Below are 19,687 nucleotides of genomic sequence, written 5' to 3' on the forward strand. Positions count from 1 at the left end.
GATTTACAAATTGGCACTGTTTGAGTGTTGTCATTGTCTTAGAGAGAGCAGATGTCATGAATAAATTTGACATTAAACATAATATAAGTTGAAAGTGTTGCATCATTTTCAGCCTCCTTTTTAGCATTTTGCATTTGGCAGCAGGCTAAATTGACAAAGATAATTCAGTTTTTTAATTCCACAGTAGAGAAAGCCATATAGTTTCAGTAAGTAGGTATAGGAAAAAATAACAGTATTGGTATCGGCCAAATGAGTTTTAATATATCAGCGTATAGGTTATCGATCAAAAATCCAATATTGTGCATCCCTAGAAGATTCATTCTTTGACTATTTGACAGGAAATGAAAATCCAAGCAGGCATATTCTTTTGTTCTCATCACCGGTTCCGGGTTCAGTCGTTAGAAATGTCTGATTGATTGTGTCGTTTCTTGCGGAATCAGGATGGATCAACGCGGTGCTGACTCCAGTCGACTGCCTGGCTTTCTCCGGACACTTCGTCCACAACCTGAGTGTGGAGATGCAGATGAGGTTTGGCATCCTGTCTTACGCTGCACACTCATCACAAACAGACATAAAGCTTAAGAACAAGGCCAACATTTGTTTGTTCGGACTAAGATGACTCTACAACTAAGGAGGTGGAATTGCTTTTTGACTCTCTAGACAGTAAAAGTGTGAACAATGTGACATTACAGCTTCATGTTCATGAAGAATTAAAGACACGGCCCATAGATAGTCCGGGAATTTTGATGTCAGATTAAAACACAAGAACTCTTCATATCTCCCTCTACTGTAGCATTTGTTTAGATTAGTTGACGGCTGTCTTGTGGTGACACCACGGTGGCACTAGAGGGTGCTGTTGCTCCCCCTAAAGAAGTCATAACCCCCTCATAGAACCTCTAAGAATTTTTTTTTTTTTTGTGGGTCTTTTGTGGGCTCTAGTGTCCCTTATATGAAAGTAGGCTGACAGGAAAGGGGGAAAGACATGCGGCAAATGTCGCCGGGTCCGGGAATTGAACCCTCGACGGCCGCGTCGAGGACTCAAGGCCTCCGAACGTGGGTCGCGCTATCCCCTACGCCACCACAGCACGCCCTCTAAGAAAATTTTAGATTATTATTTTCTTTCTCCAGCCAACATGGAAAAAAATTTATGTTGTAAGTGAAATAATCTGCCAGTGGAACTTTTTTCACTTTTTCATCAATATTAAGGAATTATGTACTTAAGACAAGCTCCTATGTCCTGCTGAAAAGTGACTTGTAATTTAGTTTTGTCTGAGTTATTTGCACCAGAAACTAGCCCACATCACAATCATTTCCACGAGTAAAAAAAATATGACAGCTTTATCTTTGCATTACCCCCATTTGGTAGTTTCCCTTTGGCCTCCCGCAGTTGTTGTTGCTTAATGCATGTAACCTGCGTGGTGTTTAGTTAAAACATGCTTCACTCTCCTCAGAGCGTATGAAATCGAGAAGAGGTTGAAGGTCAAGACTCTCACCCCGTTCCCCAACTTTGAGACGGCGTGCTGGTATGTGGGGCGCCACTTGTTGGAGCGGTTCAAAGGTGAGCTCTTGATCCCTGCGGGAAGTAGTTGTTTTTTTTTTTTTACAGCAGCTTGTGGCCATGTTTGCAGAAAAGCTTCTATCCTCTTGAAGTTTCCAGAAGAATGCATGAAGCAGAGAAAAACGCACACAGTCAGGAAAAGGCTCGTTTTGTTTTTCTTTCAGAGCACGGCGTTGTGTCTGCCGTGCAGATGACAAGTTGGATGCGCTAATATTGTTTCAGTCATTAAATCGGCAGATGGGAGAGAGAGCAGATGACTAGCTTCAAAAGGCCTGGCCCCTGTTAGAATGGCTTGCTTCATTGCAAGCCAGTGTTCCAACTCCCCTCGGCTGGCCTGGACCAACTGTTTATGCCTGCAGCCTTGTCGGGATAATGACTTCCTGTTTATCGAAGCTCCGCTTCTTCTCTGGGTCCTGCACGACACTTCTACCCCACAAAGCTGTGCTGTTAGCACGCCTTCATTCATTTTAGCCTCAGGGGTTAGCTTTTTCGCCACAGAGAAACCTCTGGAGGAGTTTGAATTAGCACCGATTGCAGTTTTTTGGTCAATCACCAGTCTTTTAAAAAGTCTGACCTGCCGATTCCGATTTTGGCCAAAACCAAATATAGCATTGCTAAATATAGCACAAAAAAAAAGTCACTGGGTTGGCAACTGAGGGGCGACTGTTGTTAGCTGCAAATGTGCAGACATGACCTGGATGGCAGGGCTAACAGTCAAATCTCTCTCACGGGAGAGCAGAAGAGGACAGCAGATGATTTTTAGATCTTTGCTGAGGTTGATAAAATTGGAGGATAAGATCAGCTTCATATGTAAGTGTTGGCCGATCACCGATCTTCCAAAATTAAGAAAACGGGTGTCGATAAATTGATGCGCCCCAATCTGTAGCTCCATCTTTGTGGTGGTTGGCAAAACATTGAGCACGCTCTCTACGTGTGACGTTATTGCGCCCTCTACTGCGCATGTGTGACGCTTTCAGGTCGTTTTGTAGTTCACACTGGACGTCGCATACAAGTTTCATATACTTGGAAGCACCAAACAGAAATCCTATTTCACAAAAAATCGTCATCGAGCATTAAAGTGCAGTTTGAACTTAGCTTTACAGTCAATGTGATGGTGCTGTATAGATCTTCTGAGGTTCAAGTTCTGTTACTAGATGGCAAAAAAAGCTTTTCTATCACTTTTCTTTACAGCTGCTTTCTCAAGGCTCTATACAACATAAAAAAAAAGTCAATTCAGTCTAGTCACTCAGACAGTACATCCCATTTGATCCTATCAAAAAGAAACAATCTGTTCTGTTTGGGTTTATTATTCAAACTGGTAAAATACAATAAGCTTCTATGTGCAGCATTCAGTAGTTCTCCTGGACAAACTTTGTGTTTTGTCGTTGACCCTCCATCAGTCCCTCATACCCACCACGATGTTCTTAATCTATAGGTTTACACAAAGCAAATAAGCAGCCAGCTCCATACCTGATACACGGTGCCAAAATCATCAACGGAGCCTTCAGAGCGTGGACTAAAAAACAGGTATGGAGAGTGAAACATCGGCCTCCTGCGGTGTTCCCGGCGTTCCCACGTCACCGCAACTCTGCTTGTATCTGCTCGTAACAGGCTCTCCTGGAACACGAAGATGAGCTACCAGAGAACATGAAACCTTCCCAGCTCATCAAGGACCTAGCCAAAGAGATCAGGCTGTCAGAGGTAACTTTGATTTTATAGATGTGGAGAGAGAGAGAGAGAGAGAGAGTGACATCAGGGAAGATTTGAAGTCTTTAGCTACGCTCTGCCTCATTTTGCACGCAATACGAGGCATTAGTGTGGAACCTGAAACGCTCGTCTCAAACTCCTTTAAGACATCAAAATCAAATATTATAACGTTACTTCTGTGAAGTGGTGGTGAAAAAGACTGCTGCTGCTTAGCAACATCGCTAGGCCGGTCACAATATCGAATTTTGCTGGACGATAAATTGTACCAGTGGTTATCACGATGAAGAATAATATTGTTGCCTTGAGACCATTTTCAAGTAATATAACGCAGGAACACGTTCTCAGAGAGCAATAAACTTCAAATTCTAATGGACATTTGAAAACTGCAGCTGCAAGACATTTTAAACGTCCAAAATAAATAAACAAAACAACAAATAAAATGAATTGTGAAGTCTCTGGAAACGTCACAATTTGAATTTCCTTCAAAAAAATTCAAAATAAGAGCTGGTTGAGACCAAAGCACCAGGCTGAAGACTTGAAGAAGAAATGAAAATGATTGAGTTCATTTTAATTTATCATGAGATGAATTGATTTATTGAGACAAGCGTAAATATCGTTATAAGTCAACAAATACTATAAAAATAATGTTTAATCCCAGTTTGTGTTGTAATGAAAGACATTTTCATCAACTGAAATGATTGTAAAATGAACACGTCTAAGATAGTGTTGCTGACTTCAACGATGTTCTCTTATTATCTCTGCTCTCTCTCCCAGAATGCAACAAAAGCCATTAAGAGCGAGCCCAGCATCAAGGCACCCGTGGAAGAACCAGCATTTACCCACTCCGAGCCCGACGAGCCCGTTTCCCCAGCAACCATCCCGTCTCCCAGCAGAGAAAAACCCAAGAAAAAAGCCCCCAAATCCCAGAAGCCTCCAAAGGCGCCCAAGGCCCCCAAACCTCCGAAGGTCAAAGACGGGGAAAAGAAGAAAGTGAAAAAGATAAAGGAGTTGTCACCGCCTCCGAAGCCTTCCAGCTTTGCTGCCCTCGAGTCTCACGCCAAGGAGATCTTGAGTCAAATGGACCAGCAAAAGAAGCCAAAGGTGAGCACATTTAGAGTAAAAAAACAATGTGATTGCTTTTAGATATTTTGTTGCCATAGCCCCCAATAAACCGAGAAAGCTTCTGAATGCCGGGCATTAACAGGAAGGAACAAGAAGATATTTTTCTGCAACTGCCTTTTCAAATTCAAGCTCCAACCTAAACCAGTGGTGTCTGAACTTTTTGCCCCCCGGTGGCCAAAACTGCCAAAAAATAAATAAATCTTTTAGATTTACCTGCTCAACAAAAAAACTTTTATGAAACCTGTATATCATTAAATATCCAAAACCTAAGACCGTTGCCTTAATAAAAGAAAACAGGCAATTTATAAAAATTCTGTGTCATCGGCTGCACTTTGGACACCCCTAGTCTAAACCCACCTAATTTTAAAAACCTGGAATGCTTTGTTTAAGCATTCCTGAATGCTGAAACAAGCAACTGTTTGTTAATATTTTAACAGTTTAACGGGTTTTATCAGTACATTCTGGCACAACCGTCCCTTTAAGAACATTCAGATTTTTGATATGGCCCAAAATAAAAATGAGTTTGGCACCCCGGCTCTACATGTTCCAGGCTGGGTGAAAGCTGCGTTGGAGGTTTCTGCGACATTACAAAACAGTTTGCTGATTGTACATCCAACAGCGTTTCAGGTTCCAGGTTCTTCTGTTAAACTTTGTGTCTCTGCTTTAAACTCCCAGGTTGTCAAAAATGTCCTGAGTGTGTCCGAGAAGGAAACGTCAAAGCAGAACAACATGGACAAGTTCGAAATCAGAGAGCAAAACAAAAACAAGACGGAAGCTAAATGGAAGTACAAGGTACGTTTTGTTATCATTTCTGCTTTTCCCATGCCAAAGTAAAAAAGCATCTTCGTTCGCTCTAAGCTGAACCAAACTTCTGCCCATGTTCTTTCCAAAAAGTCACAAGCCAATAGGCTGATCTGACAAAAAAAAAAAAGACCCTGAATCATCTAAAAGCAATTTGCAAACTTCAAAGTGGGAATTAACAACGATGATATGGCCAAGTCTTAGATCTCGGCTCTGCAGTCCATCATCCACCCTCTCGGAGTTTACTTAATGGAATTAAGCCATGTCCACATCCAAACACCTTCCATTTAAGTGCTTACACATGTCCACAAGGGAAAAGAAAAAAGAAAAAGTGTTGTGTGATCATCGCTGAATAATTGGAGGAAGCTTTTTGGGGGGAACAAAAGTGTAATTTTGTCAAACAGAAAACATTAGAGAGCTTCGGTTTCACGGAAAATGTAATGCCAGACTGGTGAGGAATGTTTGCAGCCTCTCTGCTAGCCGCTCCGCTGCTTCGCATCGGGCCAAGCATTTACAGATGGAGAGGAGATCATCGCTAGGTCTTCACCAAGGTTACTGCAGAACCTTTCTCCTTTTAACTCACGTAAAAAAAAGTCAAAGAAGCAAAGACACAGCCCCTGTGTGTGTGTCTTGTGCTAGCTATTAATCGTCGCCAGAATGTCAGGGCTGATTAGAAAGAAAGGCATTCTGAATTACAATCTCAGCATACACAATGCTGTCACACGCCTTTAATTAAAGAAGCAGAAATGTTTAATGTTTTGAACACTCGGTGGCGGATGCTTGATTACAGAGTCCGCTCAGCTTTTATGGCTGCCATTTTGGATTTGCCGTGCAACATCTGGATTGGCACGAGGCAGGTCAGAAGGCTCTGAATGTGTCATCTGGAAACATTAGCACTCTGACCGTTAGCGGTTAGCTTGTTTTCACTTATAATTAGACAGTTGATCCTAATAATCATCTCAGCCTGAATAGGGAGAGCAACATATCAGAAAACATGGACTTTTCATGTTGTGATGATAATGACGGGAATAATCTCCCATGTTCTGGTTCGAGTTTCTTTTTTTTTTCCTCCTACATGACAGTCTTCTCGTCTCTCTTCATGCGCTTCAAGAGTTAACCTCAAGAAAAAAAATCACACACGGACAAAATTGTTTGCTACCCTGTTAATGACTGAAAAAACCCGCAATGGTCAATGAAATAATTCAAAATTGGCAAAAGTAATAGTAATAAATAAAAACTGTACTGAAAATGAACCAGTGAAAATCAGGCACTGGTTGTGCCCAAACCTCCGTAAACGCCTGATAAAGGCGAACCCAGATGAAATCAGCTGCTGCTCTTGAGCTCATTGGAGTACACGGAAAAGCTCAGTCTCTTTGTGAAGATATCTTTTCAATATTTTTGTTGTAATTAATATGGAAATATTAAGTTTGTAAGGCAAAAGAAAAATAGAGAACATTTCTGCCTCACCTGCATTTTCCTTGTTTATTTCTACGCATGTACACATGAAGTATTAAAGAAATGAGCTAGAGAATAAAATATAGCTGTAGAAAGGCTTGACCATTTGCATTTCAAATTTGGTAAAAAAAAATAAAAACTAACCCCCAGACTTTTCTGGACATGTTTTTGTGTGTTGATGTTCAGGCAACCTGTTACAGCAGCTCCCACTTAAATTTTTTTTATTCAGTTTCGATATACTGCGTCTCTGCGTGAATCTACTTGCTTTGATTGACTTTCAGAAATTTCCTCACTATGAAGGATATTTGTTTTGTAAAATTGAATGCGTTACAACAACATTTAATTGTTTTCTTGGAAAATTAAGTTTGTGAAACTGAATTTCTGAACCAAATTGAATTGAAAAGTGGTTCTGATACCTCAGTAGTAGCTTGTCACCGATTGCAGTTTTCTGGCCGATCGCTGATTACCAATTTTTAAAACTCCTGACCTGCCAATTCCGATTTTGGCCGACATCAATTTTTTTTTGTCTGAATTGTTGCTAAATATAGCTAAAACGTTGCTGAGTTGGTGACTATTAACTGCAAACATGCAGACATGACCTGGTGGGCGGGGCTAACAGTCAAACCTCTCTTACAGGGAGTAGAAAAAGACAGTGGCTGATCTTTAGACCTTTGCTGAGGTACATAAGACCGGCTTCACGTTTAAGCATCGGCCCATCACCTAAAATCAAAATGAAGGAAATCAGCGCCGATAAATCGCTGCCTCCCTACCTTACTTTTTTAAAAAGTCACGATTTTCTGATTTAAAAGTTGTTTTAAATGTCTAAAGAAAAACTTACAGCTTCTTGGACTGATGTACCTGTAATGACCTGGTGCCGCTACGTTCTGTGAATGTCTTGTCTCTTGATACCGTACACTTGCATTACTTCTGCTTCCCTAAGTATTACTTTGATTGGACCATTACAGAACAGTAAGCCGGATTCCTTGCTGAAAATGGAGGAGGAGTGCAAGTTTGACAGAATACCGCTGTCAGGCAATAAAGACAGATTCAGCTTTACTATGTCTCACAGGAAACTAGCCAGGTACGTATGGCATGGCCTCCACTGCCAAATAAATACTTTATGGTAGGCTTGAAGAGTCAGGCCTTCTGATGTGGTCTATTATGGTGATTATGGAGCTATGTGGCAATCAGCACGATATCCATTAAAGCTAACTGGAGGGTTTCTCACTGTCAGTGCCTCGCTCAGCTTATTCTCCTGCGGTTTCTGTTCCAGCTCCAAGATGCTGAAACCTCAGACCAACTCAAGTATTTTCGGATCGTTACAAAACCTAAAAGAGGACAAAACCAAGCCAGTGAGAGACGAGTACGAGTACGTCTCGGATGAGGGCGAGCTGAAGATAGATGAGTTCCCCATCAGGCGGAAAAAGAACATCGTTAAGAGAGATCTTTCCTGTGAGTGTTTTCAGATTAAGCGTGTAGTGTTTCACTTTTGTTTAAGCCAATAACCATGGTGGGTACAAAAGCACTTCACAGCATCAGCTTTAAATACCTTAAACTTAATTTGATGCAAGTTAAGGTTCCTTTGACTGCCGCTTGACATTCCTTAGTTAAAGCCAGAGGTGGGCAGAGCGCCCAAAACTTGTACTCAAGTAAGAGTAGCAATACTTCAACATATTTTCATTCAAGTAAAAGTAAAAAGTAGCCGTCCAAGAAATTACACAAGTAAGAGTAAAAAAAAAAAGTATTTGGTAAGTAAAAAGTATTTGGTAAGAGTAATTGATCAAATTATCAATCATTTAGTTTAAAAAAAAAAGACATAATCAGATGGAGGAAAATATAAAGTTAAGTTGAAATTTTGGTATTTTAAGAAAGAAAATGACGATTCTTATCAGTAAAAAATAAAAAAAAGGCAACCAAACATTTTTTCCAAATCAGTTTTCTTTTGATAAAAGAAAACTTGGGAAACTAACAAAAACATCAGCTGTGTGTCTGGTGAGTTTTTGGTTAAAACATGTTTGTTCTTCACTTAGTATGTAGAGAACCCAGAAATTTTACTCAAGTAAGTGTAGAGATACTTCATGATAAAATTACTCAAGTAAAAGTAAAAAGTACAGCGTAGTAAAAATACTCTTAGTAGTACCTTTATTTTTTATCAAAGAAGTTACTCAAGTAAATATAATCGAATAAATGCAACTATGTACTACCCAACTCTAGTTAAAGCAGAGAGTGAGCTCTGTGTTCCTGTCTGTTATGCATTCAAAAGCATTTCTTGAACCAGTTTTAGCCTGTTATCCATTATCCTGTCTGCTCATATGACCAGTTCTTACAATGTTTTATGGTTCATACATTCATACATTTTCGGGGAATGTTATGAAATGGAAGGGAAGAAATGCTATTCTAGTCTAATCATACACACTGGAGCTAATCATCTGGCCAAACAGAAATGACAAATTCTGAAAAATGACTTCCAACATCATCTAAGCACAATTGAAAAGCTGAAAACAAAAGTTTTTGTCAGTGGGCCAGTTCTGGATGTGGAGGAGAGAATGACGGCAGACTGCTCATCATTAAAAATGGCTTTTTAAAGAATACTCTTTTAGCAGGAAGGATCTTAACCAAGCAGGGGAGAGACTTTTCAACGTTGCAGGACCGTAATCAAGTCCAGAGGACGCACTCTGGACCTGATTATCAGTAAGATCTCAACCAGAGGACAATACAAAGAACAAGATCATTGTCCCAGCACAGATTCAGCAGGATCACACTCTCCCCAAACAAACTGATACGTCTGGAAACATAAGTTGGTGAGCCCTCAGATCGTCCCACTTCTTTAGCACCCAATGGGAACCAAGACTCTTTATCGGAGGCTTCGTCTCATCAACACCAGAATGGCTCGTCAGAAATTTCGTCACCTGAACTGATGTTTCTTATCTTTAGTGAGGAAATGGATCGTCAATTTTCTCTAGGTTTTTCTCTCCTGAACGCCCCCCCCCCTAAAAAACGTGTTCCATAGATAAAATGAACGACCGAGTTCTGCTTGCTACCTTTCTCCTTAGTTCTCAACACTTCATTAAAACCCCCTGACTCTGATTCCCCAGAGCACCCACCACTCTGCGTAACAGAGGTCTGAGACCAGGGTCCAGGCTTTAGCTCTACACCTGCCTTCCTCCAGCAGTGCGATACGAGACAGTACCTGTCTGGATCACTAACAGAACACTAACAAGAAACCGAAAAAACATGAAATGCAGTGGTCAAAAATAAAACCTTGGATTCATCTCCAACCTCAAATTCATGAACTATCTGCCACCAAGCCACTTAAACTGCCTCTGCTAAATATAAGACCACTATCGGCAAAAGGACTATTTGTTAATGACTTCATCACTGAGCAGATTATTGGTGTTATGTTCCTGACAGAAACATGGTTGGATGGCAATAACGAATCACCTGCACCAACTGGATCAGCGCCTCGTAATTACAATTTATTAAGCGAGAGTAAAACACATAAAAAGAGAAGGAGGGGTTGCTGTAATATTTCACAAGTCAGTAAACTGCAAAAATGTCTTCCAAGAGAGATAAAATCCTTTTAAATATCTGGGAATTGAGGTAAAATGCAGTAAACGTGCTCCGACACTTACTTCATACAAAACCCCGAAATGTCTGGAAATTTTCTTCATTGACTTCAGTGCACTGCTGTCTGTTATGCAATGATTATGACGGTTTATTATCATGCGTTGCTGTTTATCAGAACTTGTTCTACTCTGATGTTTATGAATGAACTCTTCTTTCTTGTCCAGTCTTATCGGACATCAGAGAACCCCTTCAGCCGGCCAAAAAGGCAAAGTCGCAACCCTTAGTGAGCAAGGTATGTATGCCGACCAGAACCTGAAACTGCTTCTGCAAAATACTAATGCTGCTCATCTCTGTTATCTGATACGTAAGAAGCTGTGACTTGATAGTGGACATGTTATTAAAAATGTGAGAAATGCTTCCTGAGCAATTGAAAGTTGACATTTCTGTTTGGTGGGGATCGCTGAGGGGAAGTAGGTTTGGTCTGAATGGAGGAATTAGTCCAGATGTTCTGATGTTCCCGTATCTCCGAACACACAGAAACCCTGGCTTCGATTGTTCTGATACCTAGAAGACTTCAGTTACTGTGAAAGGCAGACAGAGTGCGTGCTCTTGCCTCGGGCCGCTTCCTGTTAAACTCTCTCGTAAACACGTTTCTTCTTTGTGTCACTTCCTCCTCCAGCAGAGCGTGGACTCCTCAGACGAAGAGACCTTGCACATAGACACGGAGGCCAAGCCTGAGGTCAAGAGTCGCAACTCTAAGGTGAAGAAGAAGAGCGGAAGTGCTGCAGGGATCCTGGACCTGCTGCAGGCCAGCAAACAAGTGGGCGGGATCGACTACAACACCAACAGGTAGGATAAATACCACCACGTAAAACCGCGTGTGAAGTTGGCCCCCTCGTCTTCTTCAGATCTAACAAAATTGGTGTCAAACGTTTGTGCTGCAAAAAATATTAGTTTGTGCTGCTATCATTTTAAAGATATCAATAAACGTTTCCAGAGGTCATGAAAGGTCAACCAGTCCCCCCTCACCCCCCCAACTTCTTCAAATCAGACAAAATTGGTGTCAATCAACTCGACTACGTTTATGCAGCAAACATTTTCATTTGTGCCGCTTTGACTTTGAAGATATTAAAAGAAGTTTTAAGGTCAAAAGGTCAATCCCCCTCTCCCCCAAATTTGCTTAAATCAAACAACATTTATGTCAAATATTTGTGCTACGTTTGTGCAGAAAAGAAAAATGTTTCTCTGGAAACTTTTATTAATATCTTTGAGATGTTTGTGCCTTTTGAAGCACAAATATTTGACATCAATTTGGTTTTAAGAAGGCGGGGGAATGAGGGCGGGGCAACTTCACTCAGGTTCACATGAAAGCCCCCATTGCCCCGCCCTTCTCCTGGGCAGTACCGCATGCACAGCATTAATCTCTTAATGGACCCCCTGAGACCCTCTTTCTTCTCAGCAAATGAATTTCTGGCCTCTTTAATGGGCCGAGTCTCTGACAAACAAACGAGCCGCTCTGTGATCGAATAAAAAAGTTGAGTTTTCTCATTTTTTCTTGGAGCTGAAAGGCAACAGGCGGTTTACAAATACTCCGTCAGCAGTTTGTGTTAAATCAGTGTTTGCATCCCGTCCCACACTAATCTATCAAGGCCTCCATGGCTCCAGGCGCTTCCTTCTGCCTCACTCTGTTTGCTGTTTCCCTTCACCTCTTGATGGTCTATTTCCACCACACTGAAAGCTACAAATGAGGAATGAAAGAGAGAAACAAAACATTGTTGAAATATGTTCATTTTTCGGAACGTTTCTGTGCTTTGAACAGGGGCTGAAGCGATTACCGGGTATTATCGGGATGTTTGATAGTGGATTTGTCATGTCGGTCGCTGACTGGACTTCCTCTTAATGCGTTTCGTTTATGTTCAGATTCTGACTTCATGTTCAAACCGCATATTTACACGCAGTGCATAAAAAGACATGTAACTGTTATGACTAAAGTTTTTTTTAATCTAGTTCCATTAGAATAAAAAAAATAAATCTATTTGCCAAAACAAGAGAGACAGACTGTCATCTTGCATGGCACCGTAAAACACACCTACCGCGTTCGTTTTGTATGGTTGTAGGGTTTTTTTTTAAGTTTTTTTTTTTTACGTTTCAGTCTTAATGTACAGCACTTTGGCCACCCAAGCAGTTTTTGAAATAAAGCTATAGGAATAACGTTGATTGATTGATAAGAATTGTCCTCCTTAATGGCAATTGTTCCATTGTTGGTCATATGAAATGATAATAACCAGTCCTGTACCTACATGGGTGTGAATGACCATAATTGGTCATTTCCTTTGACCAATTATGGAATGGTCATAAATACAAGTCTGAGAACATCAAAGCAATCATGAGGGAGGCTGGTGGCAGTATCATGTTGTATCAAGGTGTGTGTGTGTGTGTGAGTGAAGAAACCTACACACCTAAACTGCTCCAGTTCCTCATCAGAAGCAGAGGTGGGCAGAGTACCAAAAAATTGTACTGAAGTAACACTACTTCAGCATATATTTACTCAAGTAAATGTAAAAGGTAGCCATCTAAGAAATTTTTCAATTAAGAGTAAAAATAAAGTCTACTCAAGTACTGAGTAACTGATCAAATTATCAGTCATTTAATATTTAGAAATTACCTCATCAGACAGATCAAAACATAAATTTTGTGGAAATTATGGTATTTTAAGGACCAAAATGACAATAATTCATATAAGTAACAAAAAATAACAAAATCAGGCAGAAATATGTTTTTTTAAAATAAATCAGTTTCTATTATTATAAAACTTAAGAAACTTTAACAAAAACTGCAGCTGTGTGTCTCTGTCTGCTGAATTTTTGGTTAAAACATGTTTGTTCTTCATTCAGTGGGTCGAGAATCCAGAAATTTTACCCAAGAGTAGAAATATTTAATAATAAAATTACTCAAGTAAAAGTTTTTTTTTGTTTAAAAAAAAAAAAAAAAAGTTACTCAAATAAATGTAACTTAGTAAAAGTAGCTAGTTCTGACTCTGATCAGGAGGAATGGGACCAAATTCCAGCAAACTACAGTGACAAGCCTGTTAATGGAAACGCACAACACAGAACCCAAATCATAGTTTAATCTACCAAACATGTCTCTCTCTCTCTCATTATTCTCATATTTGACAAACAGAAACAAACATGGTAATAGATCTAAAATTGGACCAGTTTAATACAATTTTATGATATACGGTAAGCAGGTTGCCTGTTTTTTTGTACATCTGGTTTCAGATGGCATTTTTCTTGATGCCAGTTGACATGTAACAGGTTGCTCTGTTCGGCGCTCATTCCCCTGCAGCCAGCCGCCTGCGTCTCCCAGCACACAGGAGGCCATCCAGGGCATGCTGTCCATGGCCAACCTGTCCTCCTCGGAGACCCTGGAGCAGCCGTGGAGCAACAGCCAGTCCAAGAGCAACTCGCACGGCTCGCAGGCGTACAAGAAGAGCGGCGCGGGAGCCGGCGGGAGCAGCAACAGCAAGCGGCCCACCAAGAGGCTCCCGAAGAAACCCCGAAAAAGCAGCAGCATCGAGAGCCTGGACTATGACGACGACGAGCAGGATCACATGGATGCATGTTTCAAAGACTCCGACTACGGTAAGCAGAAGAAAAATGTCCCATCTTTTCACCGAAGTAGGTTTGAATATGGTGAAATGTTAAAGTTGGCTTTATTTTTGAAAAATCAACACTGCTCTGGGTACTGTGCCGTGCTCTGCTCTCAGGAGGAGTCTGCAGAGAAACTGGAGACGACGCTTCGAAGTAGAGGGAGAGGAAACACTGCAAAAACACAAAAGCAAATTTTTGGTCTGGTTTCTAGTGCAAATATTTTAGTGCACTTGAAATAAGACAAACTAACTTATAACATGAAAAAATTACCTTTTTAGCCAAATAATCTGTCAATGGAACTAAAATGGATTTTCTTTCATCAATTTTAAGGAAATTTGGCTGCGTTCACACTGCAACCTGAAATGACCCAATTCCAATTTTTTTGCCTTAATGCAACCTGTATCTGGTCTCTTCATGACAGTCTGAACAACACAAGTCGGATTTATTTCGAATGCGACCCAGACCACTTGGGTGTCCGATTCAAATGTGACCTAACGTCGAAGTCGCAATCATCCGATCTGACCGTCACTGATACTCAACAAATGTCACTATTCTGCTTCATGATACGGGCAAGCGGAAAGAAAAACAACAACCATGACGGACTGTAACGAGGGTTAAGTTGTTAATATGCTGCTCTGGTTGGTAACAACTTCAAAATCATAAGATGCTCCACTGTTAGAATCCATGTTTACTTCCACAAACACTGAGCACTTCTTCTTCTTATGGCGGTTAACAAAACACTGAGAACACTGACGTTATTGCGCCCTCTACTGCGCATGCGGGACACTTGCAGGTCCCACCGTGTGCCCTGTACACACTGGAGATCACATACAGGTCGCATAAGTTTGGAAGTATGAAGGGTCATGGCAAAAAAAAAAGAATTCCGATTTGACAAAAAATCGGAATTGGGTCACTTAAGGCTGCAGTGTGAAAACGAACTCTGATATCTTGCTGAGAAATAACTTGTTAGTTCCGTCTTATTTCAAGTGTACTGAGATATTTGCACTAGCAACTGGACAAAAAATGACTAGTGATTTTACAGTGGGCTGCTTGTGGAGCGAATGAGAGCAGCTCTGATGTCAAATTGATATTTTACAACAAAATGCTCAAATAATTACATTCCCTGGTTGAATTTTTTCTTTTGCTGATGCCAACAGGTGCCGCTAAAAACCAAACCGATTCCTGATGAATGGGCCTGTGGCTCTTTTACTTCTTACCTCTTGTAGCCGCTTCATTTGGAGCGGTTGATCGGAGCTGATGTTTATTCTTCCGAACGTTCTCCGCCGCGTCGCCCGGCCTCCTTTGTGAAGCCCTTCCAAGCGCAGCTGTTTGAACCGAGCGCGCTTGTTAAGAAGCCATTAACACTCGTTGCGAACTGTTGTTTTACTTGCTTTTTGAACTCCTAATTAGAGTCTAATTAGTTGTTCGTAGCACGAACATTCCTGCTGTGTAATCCCGGGGCCGGGCCGGAGCTGCTCTGCCTCTGTAAACAGGCCATTCTTTATCCTGATCACCCAGTTATCAGATATTTAAGTCTAGATTGGGATGATCGTGCCGTGAGCGGGCTGAGAGCGGGGAGCGGCCAACAGCTGGCCAACAGCTGTCCTGCAGGCCACCGCTGGAAATATCTTCCATGTTAGAAAACACAACCGAACGAGGAACCGTCTTGTTTTTCGTTGTTCTTCTTCTTTTTCTTTGTTTGCTGATATTTGTTGTCTTGACAAGCGTAACATTGCATTGGCCTGTAACAATGTAATGTTGCAAACCACACATTACATTGCTGGTCTGTAATGTTTGTTCTATGTGCACTAGTTTGTAGGGAAAAAAAAGAAAAGAGGTGTAGAAAACCTAAAATAAAGTCAACTTTTTATTTAAAAAAAAACAACAAACAATCTACTGAATGGACTTTAGCTGGCGTCCCGTCAGCGGAGCATCACGCTTGTCATGCAGTCACGCGCTGACCTGTTTGGGTTTCAGTGTATCCGTCGTTGGAGTCCGAAGAGGACAATCCTGTTTTCAAATCGAGATCCAAAAAGCGGAAAAGCAGCGACGACACTCCGTACAGCCCGACAGGTAAGCGCCGCGCCGTCGCGCCACTCTTGTAACTCACCGCTTCCGAGTCCTAAAAACGCTGTTGTTGCAGCGCGGGTCGGACCCTCGGTACCTCGGCACGAGCGACCGGCGAGAGAAGGAGCCCGCGTGGCTTCGATCGAAACGGGGCTGGCCGCCGCCGCGGCCAAGCTGTCTCACCAGGTAGGCACCCCGGAGCGCCGGACCAGGCGGACGCGCGGTAAGGGTAACCGCGTGTCATGTGTCCTGCAGGAGGAACAGCAGAGGACCAAGAAGAAAAAGAAAAGCGGCAAGAAGAAGAGCGCAGCGGCGGAGGAGCCGCCGAAACACTCTCAGGACAGCAGCTCCCCGGACCACAACGCCGACTCGCAGGAAGGCAGCCTGACCGACCATGAGTTCACCACCGGCACCGCCAAGTCCCCGGGCGGGCCGCAGCCCATGGCGCCGGGGATCTTCCTCAGCCAGAGGCGGCCGTCGGTGTCCTCTCCCAACAACAGCATCAACTCCACGAGCACCAACAGCAGCAGCGCCGCCAGGGCGGACCGACTGGGCCCCGCAGACGCCAAAGGTCCCCAACGCAACTTTTGTCTGTTCTGCGTCAGATTAACAAAATGATTTCTGTAACTTTATGAAAAATATTTGTTTTTGAGACTTTGCCGGCATGTGTTTGACGGAGCAGCACACCTGAACCGTTTCTACGAGCTTCTCTCTCTTTAGCTATTAACTCATCGGATTGGAACAACCAAAGTGAACTGGTTAATAGAATAGAATAAAACAGGAAAATAGAATGGAGCAGAATAGAATATTAATTGACAACTACTCCATCCAAAGTGTTAAATATTAATAGAACAAATATAATTATAAGCGATAAAATTGTATGTATATATATATATAACAACTATGTAAGTCATTCAGATATGACTGAATATAAGTAAATACATAAATAAAATAACAAGCATGCACATGCAAATATGTTAATCTCTAAATAATCTACGAATGAGTGCAGAGAAAATTAGATGCAAGTTACTCAGAGTTGTTCATTGTAAAATCTTATCAGCTGCAGGCAGAAATGAAATGAAGAGGAATTCAGTCGAGGTCGGACTGCTGAGGATTTCAAACTGGACCCGATCCATGGCGATTCTGGCTCCTAAAACCAAGATTGTTTCACTTATTATAAGATAATTTACCTATGTTATTATAAAATAATCTGCCAATGGAACTAGTACTTTTTTTCATCAATATTAAGGAACTATTCACTTAAAACAAGCTCATAAACCTTGCTGAAAAGTTACTTGTAAGTTTCCTCTTATTTCAAGTGTACCAAGATATTTTCACTAGAAACTAGACTAAGAATACTTGGTAAGATTCTGTGTTTTTGGTGGTGTAGCTGGTCATCCAAACTCATTTCCCGTCGTTTCTCCTTCTCTCCACAGCTAAGCGGCTAAAGAAAGGCATGGCGACGGCCAAACAGAGACTGGGAAAGATCCTAAAGATCCATCGAAACGGAAAGCTCCTCCTGTAGCAGCAGCAGCAGCAGGCCGTTAATGGACTGGGCCGGTTGACCGACTGGCCGGTTGACCGTCTGGGCCTCGTCCCAGACTCGCAACCTGCTCACTAACAAAAAGTCAACAAGAGGAGAATTAGGAAAAAATAAAAAATAAACTGAAACGACGCAGGAGCGGAGGAAAATCATGCATTTTTCAATTTCTAAGAAGAACATCACTCAGATAGGTTTTTGCCTCTACTTATACTTTATAACTTTCAGATATTAAAGTGTACAGAAGCTATTATAAATATTTTTTAAGAGAACATGTCTCATTTTACTACAGCTGTCATTTTATCAGGGGTTGCTCAATAGAAGTACATTGCAGTCATTCCAAGATTTGCGAAAGTATCCCCTGCATGTGTATGAGTTGCATGCGTGCTTCGGGTCGGGGGTCGGCGGAGTAGAGGGGGTTCGGAAGGGTGCGGGAGAGGGAGGGGCTCCTACCCACGGATGCAGCTTATCATTGTCAGACTGAGCCGGAATCTTCCTGGAGCGTCGGATCGGATCAGCACCGACCCCGAGCAGCATTTATGCCTTCACATCCACACTTACCGTTCGCAGAGCACTATCAGCGCCGCCACTTATTTATTCTAGTTCGAGTCGTTAGGTAGGAAAACGGAAACCAACGACTGTAAAGCACAAAGCACACCGAGTCCGGACGTTTCTCCAACGTGAACGTAGGTCGACGCACATCGGCGGACCGGACCAGGGGAACCAGGGAGGTGGGGGGGGGAAAGCGGAGGAACCGGGACGCGACGCGGGAACACGACGATGAGCCTCATCCCTGACAGAGACGCAGTCACACGGGGATACTTTCTCTCTTCCTTTGCTTCCACAGGCAGCACAGCACACTTTCCACTTGTTTCTGTGTTTTTTTTTTTTGTTTGTTTTTTTTTTTGTTTTAATGGCTCCACTGTATAGAATGTAGCTTTGTACATGGCCTTTTAAGTTTTTGTATCTTTTTCTTTTATTATTTTTTTGCCTCCCACTTAATTCTACATTTTTACTTTTTATTAAAAAATATAATTTAATTTGAAAAGTTTCTATGTATGTATATGAATTTCCGATATTGTCCTCCTTTTCCGCCTCACCGGTCGTCAGTGCTGCCTTGGGAAACAACAGAAGGAATTAGCCGACATGTTTATCGTCATATGGCCTTACATACACAAAGCTAACTGTATTGTGATTCTGTTTGAGCGAGAAGTGAAGCTTTGAGGAGAAAAAAACTGTAGAAAAGAAGAAAAAAAACAAACAAAGTTTCTATGACCAGCCACTTGTCCGACTTCTAGTATCCTGAAGGTTTCAGAATTATTTTACTAGCACCTTGTGAAGTGTTTCTGTGTCAGTGATGTAATTTATTAATGTTTGTAGCTTTTTTATACTTGTACAATTCTTAAGAGGTTTTTGCTTTTGGATATATATCATCAAAGTTGTGAAACGACCCTTTAATTTGTTTTGTTTTTTCCCATGTTGCGGTGCGTGTCGGAGGCGTCGCACTAGAGCTCGCCGGTCGCCCTCCGCCCCGTCCCGTCAGACGTGTGTCACGTGTTCCTGCAGCGGCGTCCATCGCGTCTCCCCCGGGACGTTCTCTCTCCTCTCGTCCTCTCAGCAATTACTTTTTTTTTTTCCTTTGAGGTTTTTAATTTGTACAGTACATGTGTTGCTTTGTCGTGATTTATTTTTGTATGTCTGACTCATTAAATGCATCCACTGTGCCCCAGCAGTGAATCATACTTGCTCTTGCTGTCTTCCTTGCTGTTTCACCTCAGTAATGTTACAGATGTTTTTTTTTTTTGGTTTGTTTGTTTTTTATACTTGAAGTTTTTTGTCGTTTGATGTTTTCTGCTTCACTTTCCTAAGATGTGGAATCTTTTCAAACTCCAGGAGCTTACAGACATGTTGCTGAGTGATATTGTTGGTGACGTGTCTTTCTCCCATACGACTAGCAGTGCAGCAATTTTTGCAGTTTTCTGGCCAATCGATGATTGCCGATCTTTAAAAAGCCTGACCTGCCGATTCCGATTTTGGCCGATACCAATTTTATTTTTTGTCTGAAATGCCACTAAATATAGCAAGAAAGTTGGCAACAGTGGGACGACTATTGTTAACTGCCAACGTGGAGATATGACCTGGTGAGCCGATCTGTCTGTCAGATCTCTAATGAGAGAACAGAAGAGGACAGAGTTCATTTTTAGACCTTTGTTGAGGTAG

General features: G+C 41.8%; 1 protein-coding gene across 2 annotated transcripts in view; it reads left to right on the plus strand.

Annotated features, from left to right (window-relative positions):
* phf2 (PHD finger protein 2) overlaps positions 1-19,209 on the plus strand; it is a 34,049-nt gene extending 14,840 nt beyond the window's left edge. The window contains exons 8-22 of one of the 2 annotated variants that reach the window (XM_023325052.1): positions 441-528; positions 1,452-1,558; positions 2,994-3,085; positions 3,170-3,259; positions 4,040-4,366; positions 5,063-5,179; positions 7,609-7,724; positions 7,917-8,095; positions 10,435-10,502; positions 10,893-11,059; positions 13,556-13,851; positions 15,838-15,933; positions 16,004-16,113; positions 16,183-16,498; positions 17,364-19,209. In XM_023325052.1, the coding sequence (XP_023180820.1) occupies positions 441-528; positions 1,452-1,558; positions 2,994-3,085; positions 3,170-3,259; positions 4,040-4,366; positions 5,063-5,179; positions 7,609-7,724; positions 7,917-8,095; positions 10,435-10,502; positions 10,893-11,059; positions 13,556-13,851; positions 15,838-15,933; positions 16,004-16,113; positions 16,183-16,498; positions 17,364-17,452 (2,258 nt within the window). In that variant the 3' untranslated portion in view covers positions 17,453-19,209. Of the gene's footprint in view, positions 1-440; positions 529-1,451; positions 1,559-2,993; positions 3,086-3,169; positions 3,260-4,039; positions 4,367-5,062; positions 5,180-7,608; positions 7,725-7,916; positions 8,096-10,434; positions 10,503-10,889; positions 11,060-13,555; positions 13,852-15,837; positions 15,934-16,003; positions 16,114-16,182; positions 16,499-17,363 lie in introns of both variants that reach the window. The other variant, XM_023325051.1, reaches the window with a different exon arrangement.
* Positions 19,210-19,687: the final 478 nt, after the last annotated feature.

This window comes from Xiphophorus maculatus, chromosome 20 (genome assembly GCF_002775205.1).
Source record: "Xiphophorus maculatus strain JP 163 A chromosome 20, X_maculatus-5.0-male, whole genome shotgun sequence".
In the NCBI taxonomy this organism is placed as follows: domain Eukaryota; kingdom Metazoa; phylum Chordata; class Actinopteri; order Cyprinodontiformes; family Poeciliidae; genus Xiphophorus; species Xiphophorus maculatus.